The 19,292-nt window shown below is 43.3% G+C and overlaps 1 protein-coding gene across 1 annotated transcript in view; it reads left to right on the top strand.

The window, feature by feature from the left end:
* Positions 1-19,292, top strand: part of RPS6KA5 (ribosomal protein S6 kinase A5) — a 1,659,077-nt gene that overhangs the window by 510,707 nt on the left and 1,129,078 nt on the right. The window contains 1 exon segment of the mRNA XM_044073623.1: positions 7,642-7,767. Within this exon segment, the coding sequence (XP_043929558.1) occupies positions 7,642-7,767 (126 nt within the window).

Below are 19,292 nucleotides of genomic sequence, written 5' to 3'. Positions count from 1 at the left end.
GTTGGAGGCAAATTTAGAGATTTTATTGTAGCAGCTTTCTAGTTTGGAGGTGACAAGTTGGTTAGGAAAGGAGCTCCATATAATAATGAGGGCAAAAGGTAGGTAGTGGCCAAAGTGTGCCTGGTGGAGTGAGGGAGAAAGCGATTATTCCCATATAGCATGCCTAGTTTTTGGTGGGTTTTCTTAATATTTTGTTGAATGTGTATGTCGAACTTTAGGAATTCATCGACTATAATGCCGAGAAGTTTGGCAAAGGGAACCACTTCAATAGTGGAGTTGGGGGAGTTACTAAGGACTTTGAAAGTGTCTTTGTCATAGGAGTAAGACTTTCTAGGGGAGAAGAGGAGAATTTTGGATTTGTTAGCATTAAGGGAGAGGTGGTTTTGGCGCATCCAGTTTTCAGTGGTTGAGAAGGCAGCTTGGGTTTTGAGAAGCAGTTCAGAGATGTTTGAGGCAGAGCAGACTAAGGTTGAATTGTCTGCGTATTGAATAATTTTGGTAACGGGGATAGCAGTGTGAAAGTTATTAATAAAAATATTAAATAGCATAGGTCCAAGGATGGATCCCTGTAGTACACCTGTTGGTGTAGGTAGGAAGGAGGAGATGGAGTTTTTCCATTTGACTGCCTGAGACCTGTCTGATAAGTAGCTAAAGAACCAGGACAGAGAGTTAGATGAGAGATGCAGATTTGATAGGTGAAGGAGAAGATGTTTATGGGAAACGGTATCGAAAGCTTTAGAGAGATCAAGCAAAACAGTAGAGACCAGGTGACCTGAATCTCGGTCTTGATAGTTTCTAAGAAGGAAAGTAGAGCAGTAGTAGTGCTATGGCCAGAGCGAAAGCCATGTTGAGTTGGTGTAAGAAGATGGTTTTGGATTAGAAAAGGCATAAGTTGGAAGTGGATACACTTTTCTAAATTTTTAGAGATTGGTGAGAGTAGAGCAATAGGGCAAAAATTTGTGATGCTGGTGTTCTTGCCTCCTTTGTGAAGAGGAAAGATGTAAGCTGATCGCCATAGTTTGGGGACATACGATTCATTAATAGATCTATTAATAATGATGCTGATTTGGAGTGCTATCCCATCTGCGGCACACTTTAGGAAAGTGGAGGGAATATTGTCAGGGGCATTAGAGCAGGGCTTAAGTTTAGACAGAAGTCTTTTTATAAAGTTAGTTGAGACAGGTTTGAGCTCGAACCTGAGGGGAGGGTTATTGGAGGGGGAAGATAGGAGAACATATGGGTTATTGCTAGGGAAGGGTCTTGGTTAGGTCAGATATTGTTTGTATGAAGAAAGAGTTAAATTCTGAGCATAGTTCTAGGTCAGATTTACTTGGGTCAGGGCAGGGATTATTTTTGGAGCCGGGATTAAGGAGAGAGTTTATTGAATTCCAGAATTTCTTGGGGTTGTTGTTATTATTAGACTGGAGGTTGGTGTAATATGATTTTTTGTCCTTGGTAATTTGTTGTTTTACTTGGTTACGTAGTTGCTTATATTGGAGCAAGGTGTTGGGCAGTTTATTGTTTTGGAACAGCTTCCATAGTTTATCCCTTTGATGCATAATTTGTTTAGTATGTTTAGATAACCAAGGAGCAGTATTTATTTATATAGTACTTATAAGCAAGGTGCCTTAGGATTGCAAATTTTTGTAAAAGTGCCCTTCTGCTGGTCCTTCATTGGTTTCAGTTTCCTCTGATTAGCCTTCTGAAGTTTTGACTTTTACGAAGCTCACTTCTTTGAATAAGGATAGTCGAGTTATGGAACGGTTGTGTAAAAAATATATACTGCTGCAACCTTGTCTTTTAGGGCTATTAATTACCAAACCCACATGACCAGGTATGTTTTGCTGTTCTTCGTTTGGTAGCCTCATGATCTCTGACTTTCCTGATTCTGAGGAGAAGGCTTCAGCTGTTTCTCTGCCTGGGTCCACTTATCAGGTCACCCATCACTCCATAAAATGTAATTATGATGCAGCTGATGCCTCTTCCAGGTCTGCTGCTTTTGGTTCTGTGATGAGGCACAATTCTTGGCTACAACTGCAGGCTTTGCCAATGATTTTAAAGCCAAGCTTTTGGATGACCCTCTGGAACACATTTTTGTCTCCCCTATACCCAAACTCTGTAGGAATTCTTCTTCCAAGTCCGCCTTTGTCTGTTTGCAAACTCACCTACCTCCCAAGGATAAGAAGGGATGTAGGTACATTCCTCTGCTAAATCCACTCAGATTCCATCATCTCAGAAGTCTTATTTTCAGGACAAGCCTGTCTCTATTTGACATTTGTCTTCCTCTTCTCCTCAGCCAGGTCCCCTTGTCTCTCCACCTTTCTCTCTCCCTTCCAAATTGGCATCAAATTACCGTGGACTCCTGGGTGCTCTCTCTCATTACTCATGGGTATTTCATTGTTTGGAAATCCCTTTCCCTGTTTTCAGGTATTCCACAACCTCCATGTGAATAGCTTCCTCTTTACCCAGAGGTTTTGCAATCCATTATGGATCAGGGCACCATTCAATCTTTTCCACCCTCCTAAGTGGGAAAGGGGTTTTATTCCAGAATGTTTTTAGTTCCTCCGAAGGAGGGTACCTCATGACCAATTCTGGATCTTTCTCTGCTCATCACCTTTCTCAAGGTCTCTTCTTTCTGGATACTTTCACTTCAGACCTTTTCTTCTCTGCTTCCACAGGCCACCTTGGTTTCTCTGGACCTCAAGGATGCATTTCTTCACATCCCCATTCACCTTCTGTTCAGAAAAGTTTTACTTTTCTGTGTTTCTTCCTCACATTTTCAGTTCTGTGCTTTGTTCTTTGGCCTTTCTATTGTTCCAAGGGTATTCCAAATGCCTCCCTCCTGTCATTGCTTTTAGCAGGCTTCAACAGATTCAGATTTTCTATCTAAATGATCTGCTCATTAAGGCTCCGTCTTCCAGCAGTCTGTTGCAGGAGCTTCACTTCACCATACATCTTTTGCATCATCTGGGGTTCACCATTAACCTCAAGAAATCTGTTCTGACACCCTCCCAGGATAATTTTTTTCTGGGGTGCATGCTTCAGACTATACACGTTCGCTTTTGTTCCCTGCTCTCAAGATTTTGTCTCTGACAACCTTCTTTCAGTTTCTCCTTCCTCTATCCTCTCTTATGGCCAAAGAATTTATCAGGGTTATGTGGTTTATGACCTCCACTGTTCCCATACTTCCTCTTACCAGACTCTGTGTGAAGAAGCTACAATGATGCCTCAAATCAGTGAGGCTTCAACATTGCCAACCTCTGGAGTCCCCTGTTCCCTTACTTCCTTGTCTCAAACTCGAGCTTCAGTGGTGAATTCGACAACTCTCTCTCAGTCTGGGGCTTCCCTTTCAGGCTTCAATTCCTTCTCTGGCAGTGTTCACAGATGCCTCAGACGGGGGGGGGGTCTTTTTGTGGCCCTCTAAAGGTCCAGGGTCTCTGGCATCCTCATAAGAGGTCAGATCATTATCAACGTAAAAAAGATGAAAGCTCTGCTTCTAGATTTACAAGCATTTCACTCCTTTTTCCACCCTATTCCCCTGAAAGTCTTCACAGACGATACCCCTGTGATACGGTATGTCAACAAATAGGGGATATGAGGTTCTATCTTCTTTGCAGATTAGTTCTTCAGGCATGGAATCTAGCTTTTAGTTATCAAATGACTCTCCAGATGGTTTACATTCCTTCAGAGCACAATTTAGTGGCAGACTCCTTGAGCAAGTCCAGAACACAGGCTCATGAATGAATGTTCCGCAGAGATGTGTTCCTGGACATAGTCCATCTTTGGGGTGTTCCTCGGATAGATCTTTTTGCCTCCTGTCTGAAAGGACAGCTTCCTCTATTCTGTTTGAGATTACCAAGTCTTCTGACTTGGAAAGTTGATACCATGTCTTTTCCTTAGGAGGGAATGTTACTGTATGCCCTTCCCCCTTGCCACATGTTCTGCACAAAGTCATGCAGGACTGTCCCAAGATCTTGCTTGTAATTTCCTTTTGGTCCAGACAGCATTGGTTCCCCCTTCTCTATCACTTGACCAGAGGCAGTCACTACAAGCTACCTCACCGGGTGGATCTCCTCACACAAGACAAGGGATCTCTTATCCGTCCTCGCCTGTCCGCTGTTCAAATGACACTGTGGATGTTTGGGTTTTGCTTCCTTTTAGATGCCTCTTTATTGAGGACATGCTTCGGGTTCTGCAGGAGGCCAGGAGACCCACTACCAGAAAGTCATTCATGTCCAAATGGAAAAAAAATCTGTCTGGTGCCTCTCTCGCCATCAGGATCCCCTTTTGGTGAGGGTTCCTCTGGTTCTCTGTCAGTTGTGTGATTTGCTGCATGCTGGGTTGGCATATTCCTCTGTTAAAACTCACCTTTCAGCAGTTTCTGCTTTTCTGCCCTTGAATCCTCCTTTGACCTCTCAGTTGGAGGTCAAGCAATTTCTTAAAGACATCCTACATATCAAACCTTCCAGGAAGCCTATTCCACCTTTTTGAGACCTCAGTTTTATACTTGAAAAATTGACTCATGCTCCTTTTGACCCTTTCAGTTCAGCTTCCTTGCAACATTGTACTTGGAAGACTGTTCTTCTGTTGGCTCTTTTTTCAGCCAAGGCAGTGTCTGGACTTCAGACTGTCATGAATATTCCTCCTTTCACAGAGGCAGGGTTTCTCTTCAAAGTAATCATTCTTTTATGCCCAAGGTGGTTAATGAGTTGTCTCTTAATCAGTCTGTTCAACTTGCTTCCTTTTTACCTTCTCCACACCTTGGACTTGCATAGACAGCTTGCATATTATTTGGGTAAAACAAAGTCAATTTGCAAGTCTGAGCAACTTTTTTCTTTTCATCCCACTGGGTTTAGCTGTTTCCAAGCAAACCATCTCATCCTGGATTTCTGAAGCCATTTCTTTTTGTTATCCTTTCCATAGGAAAGGTCTTTCTTCATCTGTAATGGTGCCTCCTCTGGTGCCTTTTCAAGGGTTTGGATACCAGTTCCACCTTTCAGGCTGCTTGGTCCTTTCTTCATACTTTCACTAAACATTGTAAATTGGATATTGTTTCCAGAGCCAGGGCAGGTTTTGCCATGGCTGTTCTGCATGGGTTTGTAGAGGGCTGTTCTATGCCTTCCTCCTCCAAGCCTTCTTAGCTCTTGTACTGTTCCTTATGTAAAGAATACTGCAACAGTGAGGTGGAAGGACATAGTACATTTGTGTAAAATCTTTTCACAACAGTAGATGTCCTTCCCTTCACTGTTGCAGTATTCTATCCCTCCCTCCTTCCCCCTGTTTCCTAGCTCTTGGGCCTGGCTGAGAACCATTTGCTTCCTTTTCCCTTCTGTCTGTTCTCCTTCTAGATGTACATGTTCTCTCTTGTCCCTGAGAATATTCTTTTCCTCCTGGGGCAAATCTGATCTGAGTGCCTGTGTCCATACATCACCTTTATAACCTATGCCTTACACAAGAAGCATATGTGTGACGTACGGTACTAAAAGTTTGGTTTACTGGCTGGACATTGGCTGCCCTTGGCAGGAGATCTCTTGTATAAAGAATACTGCAGCAGTGAAGAGAAGGATATATGCTATTATGATAAGGTTTTACACGACTGAACTTTCTTCAAGGATTAACTTCAGCCCCATTTGAAACTGTAGCTATAGTTGATCCGAAGTGTCAGTCTTGGCAAATACTTTTTCTAGTGGCAGTTTCCCCATCTAGAGTTTTGGAACTGCTTGCTCTTTCTTCGTAGCCACTACTGTCACAAAGATAGGTGGTGCATAAGGCTGATCCAACATCTGTGCCGAAGTCATCATCCAAGCTCAATCTTAACCAAACCGTTAGTCTTCCAGTATTTTTTCTCAATACTGTAATAGGTGTGAACTTAAGTTACATTGCTTTGATGTTCACAGATGGTTATGTTTATATCTACACTGTACAGATTTAAGACAAGATGTGCATCATCTTGTTTCCTTTGCTTGTAGCAGACTAGGTAAGAGGGTGACTGAAGTTACATTGCTTAGGTGGCTGCCTCTCTGCATTACCTTTCAGTATAATTCAGCCAACCAAAACTTAACTTTCCAGGACAACAACTTTTTCAACAAGGTCTGCAACAACCTCAACATCCTATTTCAGAACTCTATCAGTAGATATCTTGCAGCAGGAAAATTATCCTCTCTGCATACCTTTGCTAAACATTGTAAGCTGGATGTCGTATCAAGACTTGAAGCAAACTTTGGTCCTGCCATTTCTGTGGGACACATTATCTTAAGAGCACCCATCCGGATTTGGTGGGGACTGTGTCCAGGTACAGTAAACTCAGTTAACCAGCTCCCTTGGGGATTGGTAAATGCCGGATAAGTGTAGTTTCTGGTGGTTTGAGAGTTGCTATTAAAAATAGAGCTGACAAATGCTGTACCCTATACTATACCATACCATAAGCACTGTATTGATTTGACTTTAATATTGAAATGCAGTAATTAAAAGCCTGGCTGGAATAATAATATTTTAAACTTGTATTACCGTTAGAAAGCATGGCATGTGGAACGGTTTTCAGTGGCATGTTGAGTGGATTGGAATTAAGTGAACTGAATAGAGAGAAAGAGTGAATGCATGTATGAAAGCAGAAGCGACTGTATGTGAGAGATCGGAGAGATGTATGAAAGCAGAAGAGAGTTTGTGTGAAAGATTGGAGAGAGAAAGAGTGACTGAATGCATGTATGAAAGCTGAAGAGACTCTGTGCGCGCGCGTGTGTGTGTGTGTGTGTGATCAGAGAGAGAATGTGCAGTCTGATGCAAACTGAGTATGGAGCGAGTGTTGACACTTAAGCAATTTGACTTGTTTGGTTTGACTTGTTCTCCGGGTTGGGTAGAGAGGGAATTTATTTGTATCTTCCTTGTTAAAACTCTAAAAATGTAAGGTATATTTCTGCGGGGGGGTGGCAGAATGTGCAACGCATGAAAAATGGAATTGTTCATACTGTAGTGTATTTCTTCGATTTTTTTTTTTTTTTTTCTGGTTGCTTGAGTTCCGGTTAACTGTGAGCTTACTGTATATGGATTGGATCAACTTGGATATGAATGTTACACCCTTACCATTACAACAGAGTGAATTGATCATTTGTCTGCATACTGTCATATACTTGTCCTCCAACCAAATTTTCACTTGCGCACTGACCTTGGAGGTAAACCAGAGACTTTTAGGTTATTCTTGTCGTTTCAGGGTATCCTCCTTTTGCTGTGTAATCTTTAGCAGCAACACTCTATCTAAAGAGGGAAACAGTGTGTCATGTGACCAGGGAAGGAATTTGAGCTTGCAGTAGATTGAAATGTTGCCAAGGGAAAGTGCTTCTATTGCAGCCAGTCCAATTATTACACATTATGGACAAAGGCTCCTTTGGATCTATAGTTGTGGTAAGTATGTGATTTTCATGTACATGTGAGCCCATGAGGAAGATTTTTGAGAAGATTCTGGATAAGAGCGTAGACAGTGCAGTCAGGAGACATCTATTCTGCATGCATGCACATCTTTTTTAGAATTGATGTTGCTGCTGTTCACTTTCATCTGTATGTGTACATTATAGCTCATTGCCAAGTAGTCAGCACTGCACACACAGTTTCAGCTGAAAATTAAGTCACTTTGTTTTTAATTTTCAGGGATACTCTTTTATTGCACCTTCCATTCTATTCAAGCATAATGCAGTTATGACTGACCCTGTTCAGCTACATGAAGGAGTAGATCGACCAGGAGTTACTGCTGTTGCCAGGAGTGCAATGCTGAAGGTAATCCTCTCAATGATACTATTTATTTATTTGTTTACCTTTATCATCATGCACCAAATACTGACTTCAGGCATCCTCTTCTGCCAGCTCCAGATAATGTCATACATAGCAGACCCCCCTCCCCCGAGTGGGCCCATTCCAGGAGACTCTCCTTTCCAATATACTCTTACACATGGATGTCCTCCACAGCAAAAGTCTTACCTACAACAAGTCACCACAGTGCCCCTCCCAATAGATGTGAGCAGTACAAGCCTCATCATTCTCTTACCCCATGCCAACTCCAACTCAGGTTACCCCCCCCCCCCCAATAGATGTGAGCAGTACAAGCCTCATCATTCTCTTACTCCATGCCAAATCCAGCTCAGGTTACTCCCCCCCCCCAATAGATGTGAGCAGTAAAAGCCTCATCATTCTCTTACCCCATACCAACTCCAGCTCAGGTTACTCCCCCCCACATAGATGTGAGCAGTACAAGCCTCATCATTCTGTTACCCCATGCCAACTCCAGCTCAGGTTACCCCCATAGATGTGAGCAGTACAAGCCTCATCATTCTCTTACCCCATGCCAACTCCAGCTCAGGTTACCCCAAATAGATGTGAGCAGTACAAGCCTCATCATTCTCTTACCCCATGCCAACTCAGGTTACTCCCCCCCATAGATGTGAGCAGTACAAGCCTCATCATTCTCTTACCCCATGCCAACTCCAGCTCAGGTTACTCCCCCCCCCAGTAGACATGGACAGTACAAGCCTCATCATTCTCTTACCCCATGCCAACTCCAGCTCAGATTACTCCCCCCCCCATAGATGTGAGCAGTACAAGCCTCATCATTCTGTTACCCCATGCCAACTCCAGCTCAGGTTACCCCCCCATAGATGTGAGCAGTACAAGCCTCATCATTCTCTTACCCCATGCCAACTCCAGCTCTTACTGAGTTGCTATTTGAGTCCTGGTCATCTGGGTCATAGTTAAGGCTTTAGCCCTCTGTGCTAATAAAGCTGACACAGAATGAGCAGCTTAAAAGGAAACAATATACATTTGCACTTTTTGTATGGATGTTTAGTTGAGCACAAACAATTTTGTAGTGTTGTAAACAATCAGCAATATTTAGACACTAACTTGTGTCCTGAAGAATTTTTTTTATTTCACTGGCATTTTAAAAACTTTGTTGAAGTGAAAGGTGTCGTAGATATAATTTCCCCTTTTTGTCTTGCCATTAATTTATTACATAAGGTATTGACCTTACAGAGGGCATACACACTGGCTCAGAATTCTCGAGCAATCCATAGTCTCCCCTTACAAGTTCCATTTTGCCCATCCTAGATATCTTTCACTGTCTGTTTGAGGTTGGAGTTGTTTATCCGTGCTGCATTTGAGGGTGGTAACTTGTTTGTTCAAGCACAGCCAAAGAGTTAGTATCCTAATGGGTTTTTATGTGTTTTTCTATACTGAAGAATGTTTTTATTGTTTGACTTTCTCTAGAAGTAGATAAGCAAAGTATTTACAATATTTGTGTGTTGGCCTGAAGTCACAGAAACAGAAAATATGAACATGCTAACAGGCATAGAGAGGGAAAGAAGGATGGATTTTTCATTTGAGCATGCATAAAAACCACAGTAAAGGCATAAAGGCAGATAGCTTCTGCTGTGCATAAAAACATTGTTAGGACATTCCAGAACATAAATACAAGGATCTGCAACCTATGTAGAAAAATCCTGAAGAGGACGTAGCAAAAGAAAGATTTTCTGGGGAAAATTGCTTTGAACGCCATCTTGGGGAACGGTACACAGAAGGAGAAAGACAGAAAAGTGAGATATAGCTGGACAGATCTCTTGTTTTATCTGTGTGGCTAGATTAGCTGGACTTTTGTTACTGGGGATACTGAGGATCTAAGAAGTCTAAATACCCCAAACACTCTGGACTGTCATAAAATAATTTAATTTTGGAAAAGGTACTGTTCTAATTTTGTTGTTAAAGGCATAAGAAAGTTGAGAATGCTATTTTTTGCCAGCTGCAACCTGTAAATATTCTTTGAACTGTACTTCATTAACTTCTTTTGTGAAGTCTGCTGAGGAAATTCATTTATGTTGCTTGCTTCCAAAAGTCTCAAGGACCTTTTCAAGACTCGTGTGGAGAATTTTCTCCCAGAGGCAGAGGAAGAAATAATAACAGAAGATGCCATTGATGTGGCAGAGGGGGTCCGCAAAACCAAGGGTTCCAAGATTCCTTCTCTGAGAGACCCTTTCAGCGCTCCTGAAGAATTGGCAGATTATTTTTCTCTGGAGAAAGTCGGTGGGGGGGGGGGGTGCTTATCATTGCACCCATTAGCCAGGGCAGCTATCGCAAAAGATATGTGGGTGCAAAGAATCATATCCAGAGGATATTTCATTCCCTTTTTGCAAGTTCCCTCAATGAAAAGAAAACATCTCCCGGATGTCCCACCCAGTCAGTTGGAGTTAGCAGCTCTGGAGATTCAAAAACTGCTAGACAAAAGAGTCATCCAAGAGGTCCCACCAGATCAAACAGGATCCGGATTTTACTCAAGGTTCGTTTTTAGTGGCAAAAAAAACAAGAGACTTGAGAACTATTTTTGATTTCAGTTATCTGAATCAGTTTGTAAAGAACTCCCAAATTCTGGATGGTCACGGTTCAGTCCATTCTCCCTCTGTTACAGAAGGACAACTGGATGTTCATAGGTTGGTACTAGGCTATCGGCTCTAAGGCCTATGCAAGCCTAGCCATAACAATTCCCTGGATATTTCTTCCCTGGTCCCCTGTGTAGCAGGGTGACTGACATGATCCCTGGGGTGAATTTGCTATCTCCCATCCAATCATCAAGGTTCCTTTTGAAGAGGGCCAGTGAGGCGCTCTGCTTGACATTTATGGGCAGTCTATTCCAGAGTCTGGGGAGTCTCTGGGTCAGGAACCTATCCCTCCAGCATGTTTTGTTCATTGTGATGATAAGGTTTAAATCTCTGGAGTGTGTGGCTCTGAGTGATTGGGATTTCTTTAAGTGGAGCATGTCCAACAGCTCAGGGTTTGACATGGCCTTGTATGTTAAGCAGAGATCACCTGTGAGTAGACGATATGCCACAGAGTATAGCTGGAGTTTTTTTAGATGGTCAGCCTATGGCATCTGCTTTAGGCCTGTGATTCTTTTAGTGAGGTATTTCTGTGGCCTTTCCAGCTGTTGCAGATGTCTTGTGAGGTACATACCAAACAGGGCATTATACTCTATAATGGGTCTAATGAGGGCTTAGTACAGTGGGACAATGACCTCCTTTTTTCTGGATGAAAAACCCTTAATGATGAGGTGTGCCACATAGAGCCCTGTAAATCCTTGTAAATCCTCAGTATGGATACTATCATATCAAAATGAACAGACATTCTCGAAGATACCTACGCTTCTGGCTGGAAGCCAGTCATCAGCTCAGAGCCCTGCCCTTCGGTTTCACCACAGCCCCCAGGGTGTTCACCAAATGCATGGCAGTGGTAGCAGCTCATCTCAGACTTCACGGATTCAGAGTGTTTGATTATTTTGATTACTGGCTTGTCACTGCACCAACCAGACATCTCTTGATAAAAGCCAGGGATTACTTACTCTGATTATCTCAATCTCTGGGGATCGCAATCAGTCCTTCAAAGTCCCACCTTTAACCAGCTCAAGTCTTGGAGTTTATAGGGGCTCCTCTAGATACAGTCAGTCGTCTTACTCTTTTACCACAAAACAGAATTCTTGCCTTGAGATTGCATGAGACAGCTTCTTTCCCACCCCTCTCCCCCAGCAAAAATGGTTCCCAAAGACCTAGGTTCAGTGGCTGCAGCGATTACCTTTGACAACCTTTGCAGCATTCTATAAAACTTTCTTGAGTCTGCAAGGACTCCCTACTGTGGTGGATTCAAGCCAGTGGGATTTGTCAAGGATGTCCCTTTATCTTTCTGCCCCCAAATGCCATGTTGACCACGGATGCCTCCCAGTTGGGGTGGAGGTGGGGGGCATTTCTTAGGAAAGACTGTTCAAGGCACTGGGTCCCCAGAAGACACCAAATTGCATATAAATATCTTGGAGATGAGAGTGGTCCTTTTAGCATTGCAGACCTTTCAAAACTCTCTTCCTCTTTAGACAATTGCTATCCAAACAAACAATATGTCAGATCTTGACTTGTTTGCTGAGAAGCGATTAGAGTCTGGCAGTGGGTGATCTCTTCTAGTCACTTTCTTGTAGCAAGTCATATACCAGAGAAATCCAGTGTTCTAGCTGACAAGCTCAGCAAGACTATCCTGATGCCTCACGAGTGGTCTCTCAGTCAGTAAGTGGCAAAAATGATCTTCCACAGATGAGGTTAGCCTTGCTGTGATCTATTTGCCTCTTCCCTCAACAACAAATGCAGCAGGTTCTTTGCCCTAATTCCCCCTAAGGGGCAATCACTGAGAGATGCTCTAGTCCATACTTGGCCCTCTGGTTTTCTATATTCTTATCCTCCCCTACCTCTAATCCCCAAATTTCTTCAGAAAGCACTCTGGTTGAAGAGCAAGGTAATTTTCATTGCCCTCTTCTGACCTAGGCAAGTTTGGTTCCCCTTCTTATGGTCTCTCAGCTACTATGTCCCCCTTGGACACTGGACCCCAGTCCGGACCTACTATCTCATCCATCAGGGATAACTCATCCGGACTTTGCAGGCCTCGGACTGACCGCATGGTTTCTCCAGTTCCAGTGATGGCTAGACATTCCAGGCTTTCCTCTCCTGTTCACCAAATTTGATTTTCATCCCAGAAACCTTCTACAAGCAAGATTTATAAGAGTAAATGGAAGAGATTTTCCTTTTGGGCACAGCAGAGAGAGTTTGATCCTTTCACCGCACCAGCTGTGCTGTTGTAGATTTTTTTGCCTCGATTTTACAAAATGGTGCTAGTTTCTGTACCATCAAAGTTCAATTGGCAGCCATCTCTAACTATCACACTGGAGATATTTCCTTGTTAGATTCATCCAAGTTATGTAAAGCATTCCTTAAAGGTACCTTTTTACTTAGACTTCTGATAAAGGATGAGTCTACCCCTTGGGATCTCACTGTTGTGTTAGAGTTTAATACGCTCACCCTTTGAGCCCTCCCAAAGTCAGATCTCAAATTCCTTTCCTGGAAAATGGTCTTTCTTGTGGCTGTAACTTCTTCGAGACGAGCTTCTGAGCTCCAAGAACTTCCAAACCACCTTATCTGATTTTCCAAAAGGTAGGGTTTACCTTGCTAATCCTTCCTTTTTACCAAAAACTGCCTCAGAAACAAACATCAATCAAGTGATTAATTTACCACTTTTCTTAAATTTGTCAACAAAGGAGAACACGTGCTTTACCTTTTAGATGTACAAAGGCAACTTTGTTTTCATCTTCGTAGGATTAAAGAATTTAGAAAAACTGACCAATTACTTGTTTCCTTTTCCAGTAATAAGTTGGGAAAAATGGTATCTAAAGTTAACCTAGCTAAATGGATAACTGGCTGTATTTCCTATGTTTACCTTTTACGAGGTTTAACCTTGCCAAAACCTCCAAAAGCACACTCGAGTAGATCTATGGATACATCATCTGTCTTCTGGGCCAGAGCTTTTGTTGATATTTGTGCAGCTGCCATTTGGTCTAATGCTCATAAATGTATTTATTTCTCATTACAAGTTGGATATCATCTCTGGAAACAGGACTGCATTTGGTTCTGTGGTTCTCCGTAACATCCTTCCATGAAGGCCATCCAAGGTTCACATTGCTGGTGACTCTGTCCCATTCGTTGAGGAACGAATAAAAATGACATCATCATAGGGCGGCAAAATGGTGCAGCGGTTAGTGTTGTCGCCTGACAGCAAGAGGTTCTCCAGTTCAATTCTCGGCTGGGTTGCCTTCTATGCGGAGTCTGCATGTCATGCCTGTGTTTGAGTGGGTTTCCTGCAGGTGCTCTGGTTTTCTCCCACATTCCTAAGACATGCTGCAGGTGGATTGGTCATTCTAAATTGACCTTAGGTGTGTGTTTGTGCATGTGTATGCCTTCTGAAGAAGGTTGGGTGCTGGGCTGGCAACTCGACAATGTAAAACTCTAGTGCCACTTGTTCTGTGGACCAATTATCTGCTGTGGTGACTCCCAATGGGAGCAGCTGAAAGGAAAAGAAGGTATAAAAGTTATGTACTCACTATAGCGGTGCATCTGTATTGTCCATTTTTATTCTTCCTCAACTCTCTCCCCCCCCCTCCCCAATCCATGTCTTTGGGAGTGACCTGATGAAGTTTTTGTGTTAGGAACCACAGTTCCTGTCTAAGCCCCTATTATATTACTCTGCTGTCTCTCAGTATTATTGTTGTTATAATTTATACTCTGATTTTATAGTATCAGCAAACTCGATCTGAGGTAATGCAGTGGCCGGGGACAAAAATAGGTAAAGGGAGGTGCTCGAGAGTTGGATCCAAGCATCTAGAGAAAAGTGGCTGAGTTGGATCAAAGACTCGTTCATTGAGAACGAATGAAAATGGACAGCACAGATGCATAGTTATGTTATGCCACCGATTCCCAGAACGAATAAATTCCAATTCTGTAGAATTGGGATTCCCAAGGAAATTCTGACTGATCTGGGATTTCATTCATGTTGAAATTAATGAAGTATTATGCCAGTGTTTTAAAATTAAACATTTGTCTTTTATCCCCAAATGCATATTGGTAGAGAAATTTGGTAAAATCTTAAAATCTGTGCTAAGAAAAGCCATGCACCAGGATGGGAAAAAAACAAGGAAGCTTACTACTCTATTTAATGTTTGATGTATGTGAAACCTCAGGCATCTATGAAGTTCAGCCTTTTTGAGCTATTGTATGGAAGGCACCATGGTGGAAATTTGAACACAGTAAAGGAGGTTAAGAGGAAGGTACTCCCTTCAAAGGTGTCAGCTGTCATGTCCGCTGTTAAGGAACACAAAGTAGAGGCACAAAGTAATCAAAAGTATAGTTACAATAAGAAAACCTGACTAAGAGTTCCGGATTGGAGACAAAGTACTAGTTCTAGCAGCCACTGTGGAAAACAAGTTTCTGGGCTAATGGCAGGGGCTGTATGTAGTAAAAGAAAAAAAAAGAGGAAGCTAACTATAAAGATGTTTGTCATAATTCACTGTTGCAGTAATGACATTTGGGGGTTTTCTGCCTTGGAATCTAAAGGCCCAAATACTAGAGAATTGATCTATTGCCCAGGACCAAGCAGATGTTCTCCCATCTGATGTCAGGATGTTGGTTTAAGTGTTTGTCAGCATGCATCATTTCCTCAGTTCATTCTTATCATCAGAGTACAAAACAGCTAGCATCATTAGTATGTCTGTTGGTCCAAAGCCAAGTTTGCCCACATATCAGATAGGTCAGAATTTGCTTGGCAGACGCTGGATTCCAGTGCCCAGATCTTTACTACCAGGTTGGAGGAAGGTATCCTCAGCATCACTGTTCACAGAGAGATCCCAGGAGACCAGATCTTGTTTGTGACTGCTGGCCTGCACCTGTCCCAGCCGATGACATATCCAGGATTAGACCCAAGGCAGAACTTAAGAAACCTGCTATTGGCTTGCTTCAACCTCAACCACTTGGTCCTCAGATCCCCCTCCCATGCCTACTCACAAGACTTATTCAGGTAGCTGGAGACTTCATGAAATGTGAGATCTAGTTAGCTGTGACAAGCACCCTGCTTCAGGAATGACTCCTGCATAAAGAAAAAGGGATCTTTCCCCAGAGAAGTCATCAGATTCCCGTGATTCAAATGGAGACCAGTTGGCATATGTTGACCTGCTTTCCACAACTCCTAGTCAGAAGACCCTTTTGCCTAAGTCTCTCAGTTCTTCTTTGGAGTGACTCTGCACAGGATGAGAGAGTCTTACAGTTGAAATGCTCAGGATTATACATGGTCCAAGAGGAGGGTCATGCAAGTTCTTTGCCTGTTTGAGCACAAGCCCCTTTCTATTCCTCCAGTCTTGGAAGTTGTAGATGATGTGATCTAGGGCATATCCTTGCAGACTGACTTCCAACCCCCCGCCTTCAGAAAACCTGACCAGTTCTGTAGAGTCCTAGACTCCCACACGCACCTGAATAGGAATCTTGTGGTGGATACTAAGTTAGTCACCTCAGTGTCCAAGAGAGCCAAGGGCTAAACTTCTAAGAATCTTTTGATAACCCTCAACAGATTTGGCAAAAAGGTTTACACTTCACAGCCCCATATTATTAAATTGTAGGAATCTCTCCCGGACCAAATGGAAAAAAAGCTGGAGGGGATGGAGGACAAAGCTGTCCAAAAGAAGTTGCTGGATTTTTACAATAGATGTTTATCATTCCCAATGCTACAGTACCCTTTAGGCTGTATGGATTGTTTCCCTACCCAGGAAACCACAACCTGGCAGCTTCACAAAGCTCTGCACCCCCCCCTCCCCCCATGCCTTCATTCCCATGCCTTCATTCTGACTACTGATCGGCTAACCCCAAGGAGGGAAGTCAGCAAAGTGAATATTTCATAAGAACTTTCTTGCTGCCTCAAAGAGAAGTATCTCTGGGGCTTCACTGGAGCAGCAATCAGCTAAGGACGTAGTTTTCTGGCAGTTAAGGCGCTGTCAGAGACTCTTCCACACATAAATTGTTGCTCTTATTTACTTTTTTCCCTGACTAAAAGTGGTATTTCCCTTTTAAGAAAACAGTATTTCTTTTGTTAACAATATTGGAAGTTTCCTGTCCGGCATCACTATTTTAGCAGCCTATGTTTAGCTAATTGTGGGCTAATTTTGTGATAATTTATGTTCTACTTGTGTACATTTTTTATATTTGTGATTAAAAGATTTATTTTGGGATATTCAGGGTTGTGTTTTTACAGTGTAGTGCCTATGTCCACCTCACATTTTTCTTTTTCTGTGAACATGTTTTGTTTGGTAAAAGGAGTGCTAACAGGGAATCTGAGTGCTGCTTGTGCTTTTACTTTATGAAGGGGCTGGGACAATAAGTGTGAGTGTAAGTGTGCTGTTTTGTATACTATGTGACAGCTTACCTTCCAACCATCTCACTGCAGCCAGGCTTGCCACTTTTGGCTTCTCCATCAACTACAGCATGAATGCTTGCATTGCTCCTCCTGGTTCCACTCCTGCTGTTCCTAGAAAGAAGAAAGCAAATACCAAGGAGCCCTTGCTGTTGCCACAGGCTCAGTATGCTCCGATGATAGTAGTGAGCCTGCAGTGTCCATGGTTTGTGCTGTAGACCATTCACTTACTTCTTCGGTTTCCTCTAGTGAAGCCCTTTTGGTCACCACAGATTGGGGGTCAGCCATGTCCTCTTTGGCTGTTCCATTGTACAGTATTGGCATAGGGCTAGGAGACACTGTGGGAGATTCTTCACTGTGTAATGAGGCAAGAAACTATTACACTGGTCCGGTGTTGCTTCTCCGTTCGTCTTCCAGAGGGAAAAAAATATATATATTAAACGTTGTACCTGATGTTGTTAATCTTCATTCATTCCTTACTGATGGGTGTTGGTTCCAGCGTCAGAACCGTGCCAGCCTTATAACAAGCTCGTGCCAGCTCAGAACCTCTCATGCTAAGCTTTATTCATAGTGCCCCTCACCCTGTTACCTCAGATCTCATTTGCCCCGTAGATATCAAGATGTGTCAAGCCAACTCTCAGCTAAGTACTGTAAAAAAGTTATTATTCTAAAACGTTTTCTACAGTTTTTCTTTTTTTACTTTGATAATTCCCTTCTTTTATTAGTCGCTAAACCTTTACCCCCTATTAAGTGCTTTTCTCCTGCTTTCCTTACCAACTTGGTAATCTCTAGTACCATCGTTGGTACAGGCCTTCCCTCTCTCTGCCTTCTTTCTACTTACCTCTTGAGGTAATCTTAATACCATCGTTGGTATCCCTTCCCTTTTTCTAAAAAAAAAAAAAAAAAACTCCACTCTGTTTTTTCTTATATAGAGTTTGTAAGTTGTATTGTTTTTTGTGACAGATATTCGCTACCAGTTGTTCCCACCATGTCTGAAAAAGAAGGGACAACAGGTTTCAAGCAATGCGACCGATGCAGTTGCAAAGCGCCTAACTCAGACACACATTCATCTTATGTCTACTGCCTGGGGGTTTCGAACCTCTCTATTCTACCACCTTGCGAAATTTGTAAAGGGTTCAGTTCTCGTACCCTAAACGAGAGAAAGAACAAACTAATTCTAAAAGGCCTTCGAAGAACTCCTTTTTCAGAGGCTATTTCCGGGTTGGAGGGCTCACCCCTCCTGAGAAACAGCATAAGAAAAGAAGCCACTCAGTCCCTTCCTCACCTCATTCTAGTGACAAGAAATCTACTGAACCAAACCTGAAAATACCTAAATTGGCACCAATGACTTCAGCTCTGGGGCATCAGCCACCCTCTACAGTGCCGACCTCGGTACCAAAACCACAATAGTCTATTTTGGTGCTGTCTTCAGTGACACTGCCTGCGGCACCAGCCACTGTACCAGTAATGCCCACTGCACCGACCATGTCTTAAACAAGTGCTACAGCCCCATCCTATTCCGCACCAACAATAGTGCATCCAACAGCGGTCACCTCCTCCCTCCCTGTACATCTTACTGGTCCTGAGACCACGGTGCCAATAGGAGAAACTGTACCTCTGTCCTGATACTCCCCTATGGCAGATCCTTTCTTTGGGCAGCAATGTAGCCCTTTTTTGGAATGGCCCGATTCTCCATTGGGGAGATCTACCCAATCCTCCAGGAGCCTATCAGAATTGGATTTTGTGCAACTTGTAGATCAGCTGCTGATGACCAGAGGGATTTCAACACCTTCCAGGTCTCCCCTCCCAACTGGAGTTGGCAGTTTTTCTCCACGGACTCCTGCATATTCGCCTCCTTTGACCTCCTTGCAAGTATTGAAGCACCCAACACTGACGCCTATTCCGATTCCCACTTCTTCGGTTCCACTGGTGGACCTCACTGTGGTTCCAGAGCAGACCCTTTGTTCATCGGCTTACTCAGACCCAAGCCATCCACGGGATCGTGACTGGACTGCCGGCACCGTGGCCCCTAGTACGGTGTCATTTTTTCTCTACAGCGCTGTCTACTACAGTTCCAGGAGTCTTGGCAGTACCAAGTCATCTTGGGGCTCCTTCCTTGGGAGAGAGCCCATCGCAGCGGGTTGTGACTCCGGTTCCGAGGTTGTCCTTCTTGGTTCCGGGCTCCTTGGTTCCGGGCTCCCACCCCTCTTCAGGCGGGCTAGCTTTCCAAGCAATGGAGAGTGCCCTTGCTTCTGTAGGCAAACTGTTGGTGTCAGACTACCAGATATGTTCTCCCTCTGAACCGCAGCTGACTCAGGCCACTACATCAGGACATGGAGCACAAAAGCCTCAAGATACCCTAATGCAGGGTGCCCTCTCTTCGGAGTCCTCGTCAGAATCTCCTGCTGAAAAGGTACCATGTAAGAGGTCATGCAAAAGGAAGCACGTGGGCTCCCCCAAAGAGTCCCTGACCGAAGATACGGACTACGATGAAGGGGAGG

Source organism: Protopterus annectens, chromosome 6.part0 (genome assembly GCF_019279795.1).
Source record: "Protopterus annectens isolate FY-2018-M chromosome 6.part0, PAN1.0, whole genome shotgun sequence".
NCBI classification, from domain to species: domain Eukaryota; kingdom Metazoa; phylum Chordata; order Ceratodontiformes; family Protopteridae; genus Protopterus; species Protopterus annectens.
Note: the sequence above shows the minus strand (reverse complement) of the source record. Positions and strands in the feature narration are given on the sequence as shown.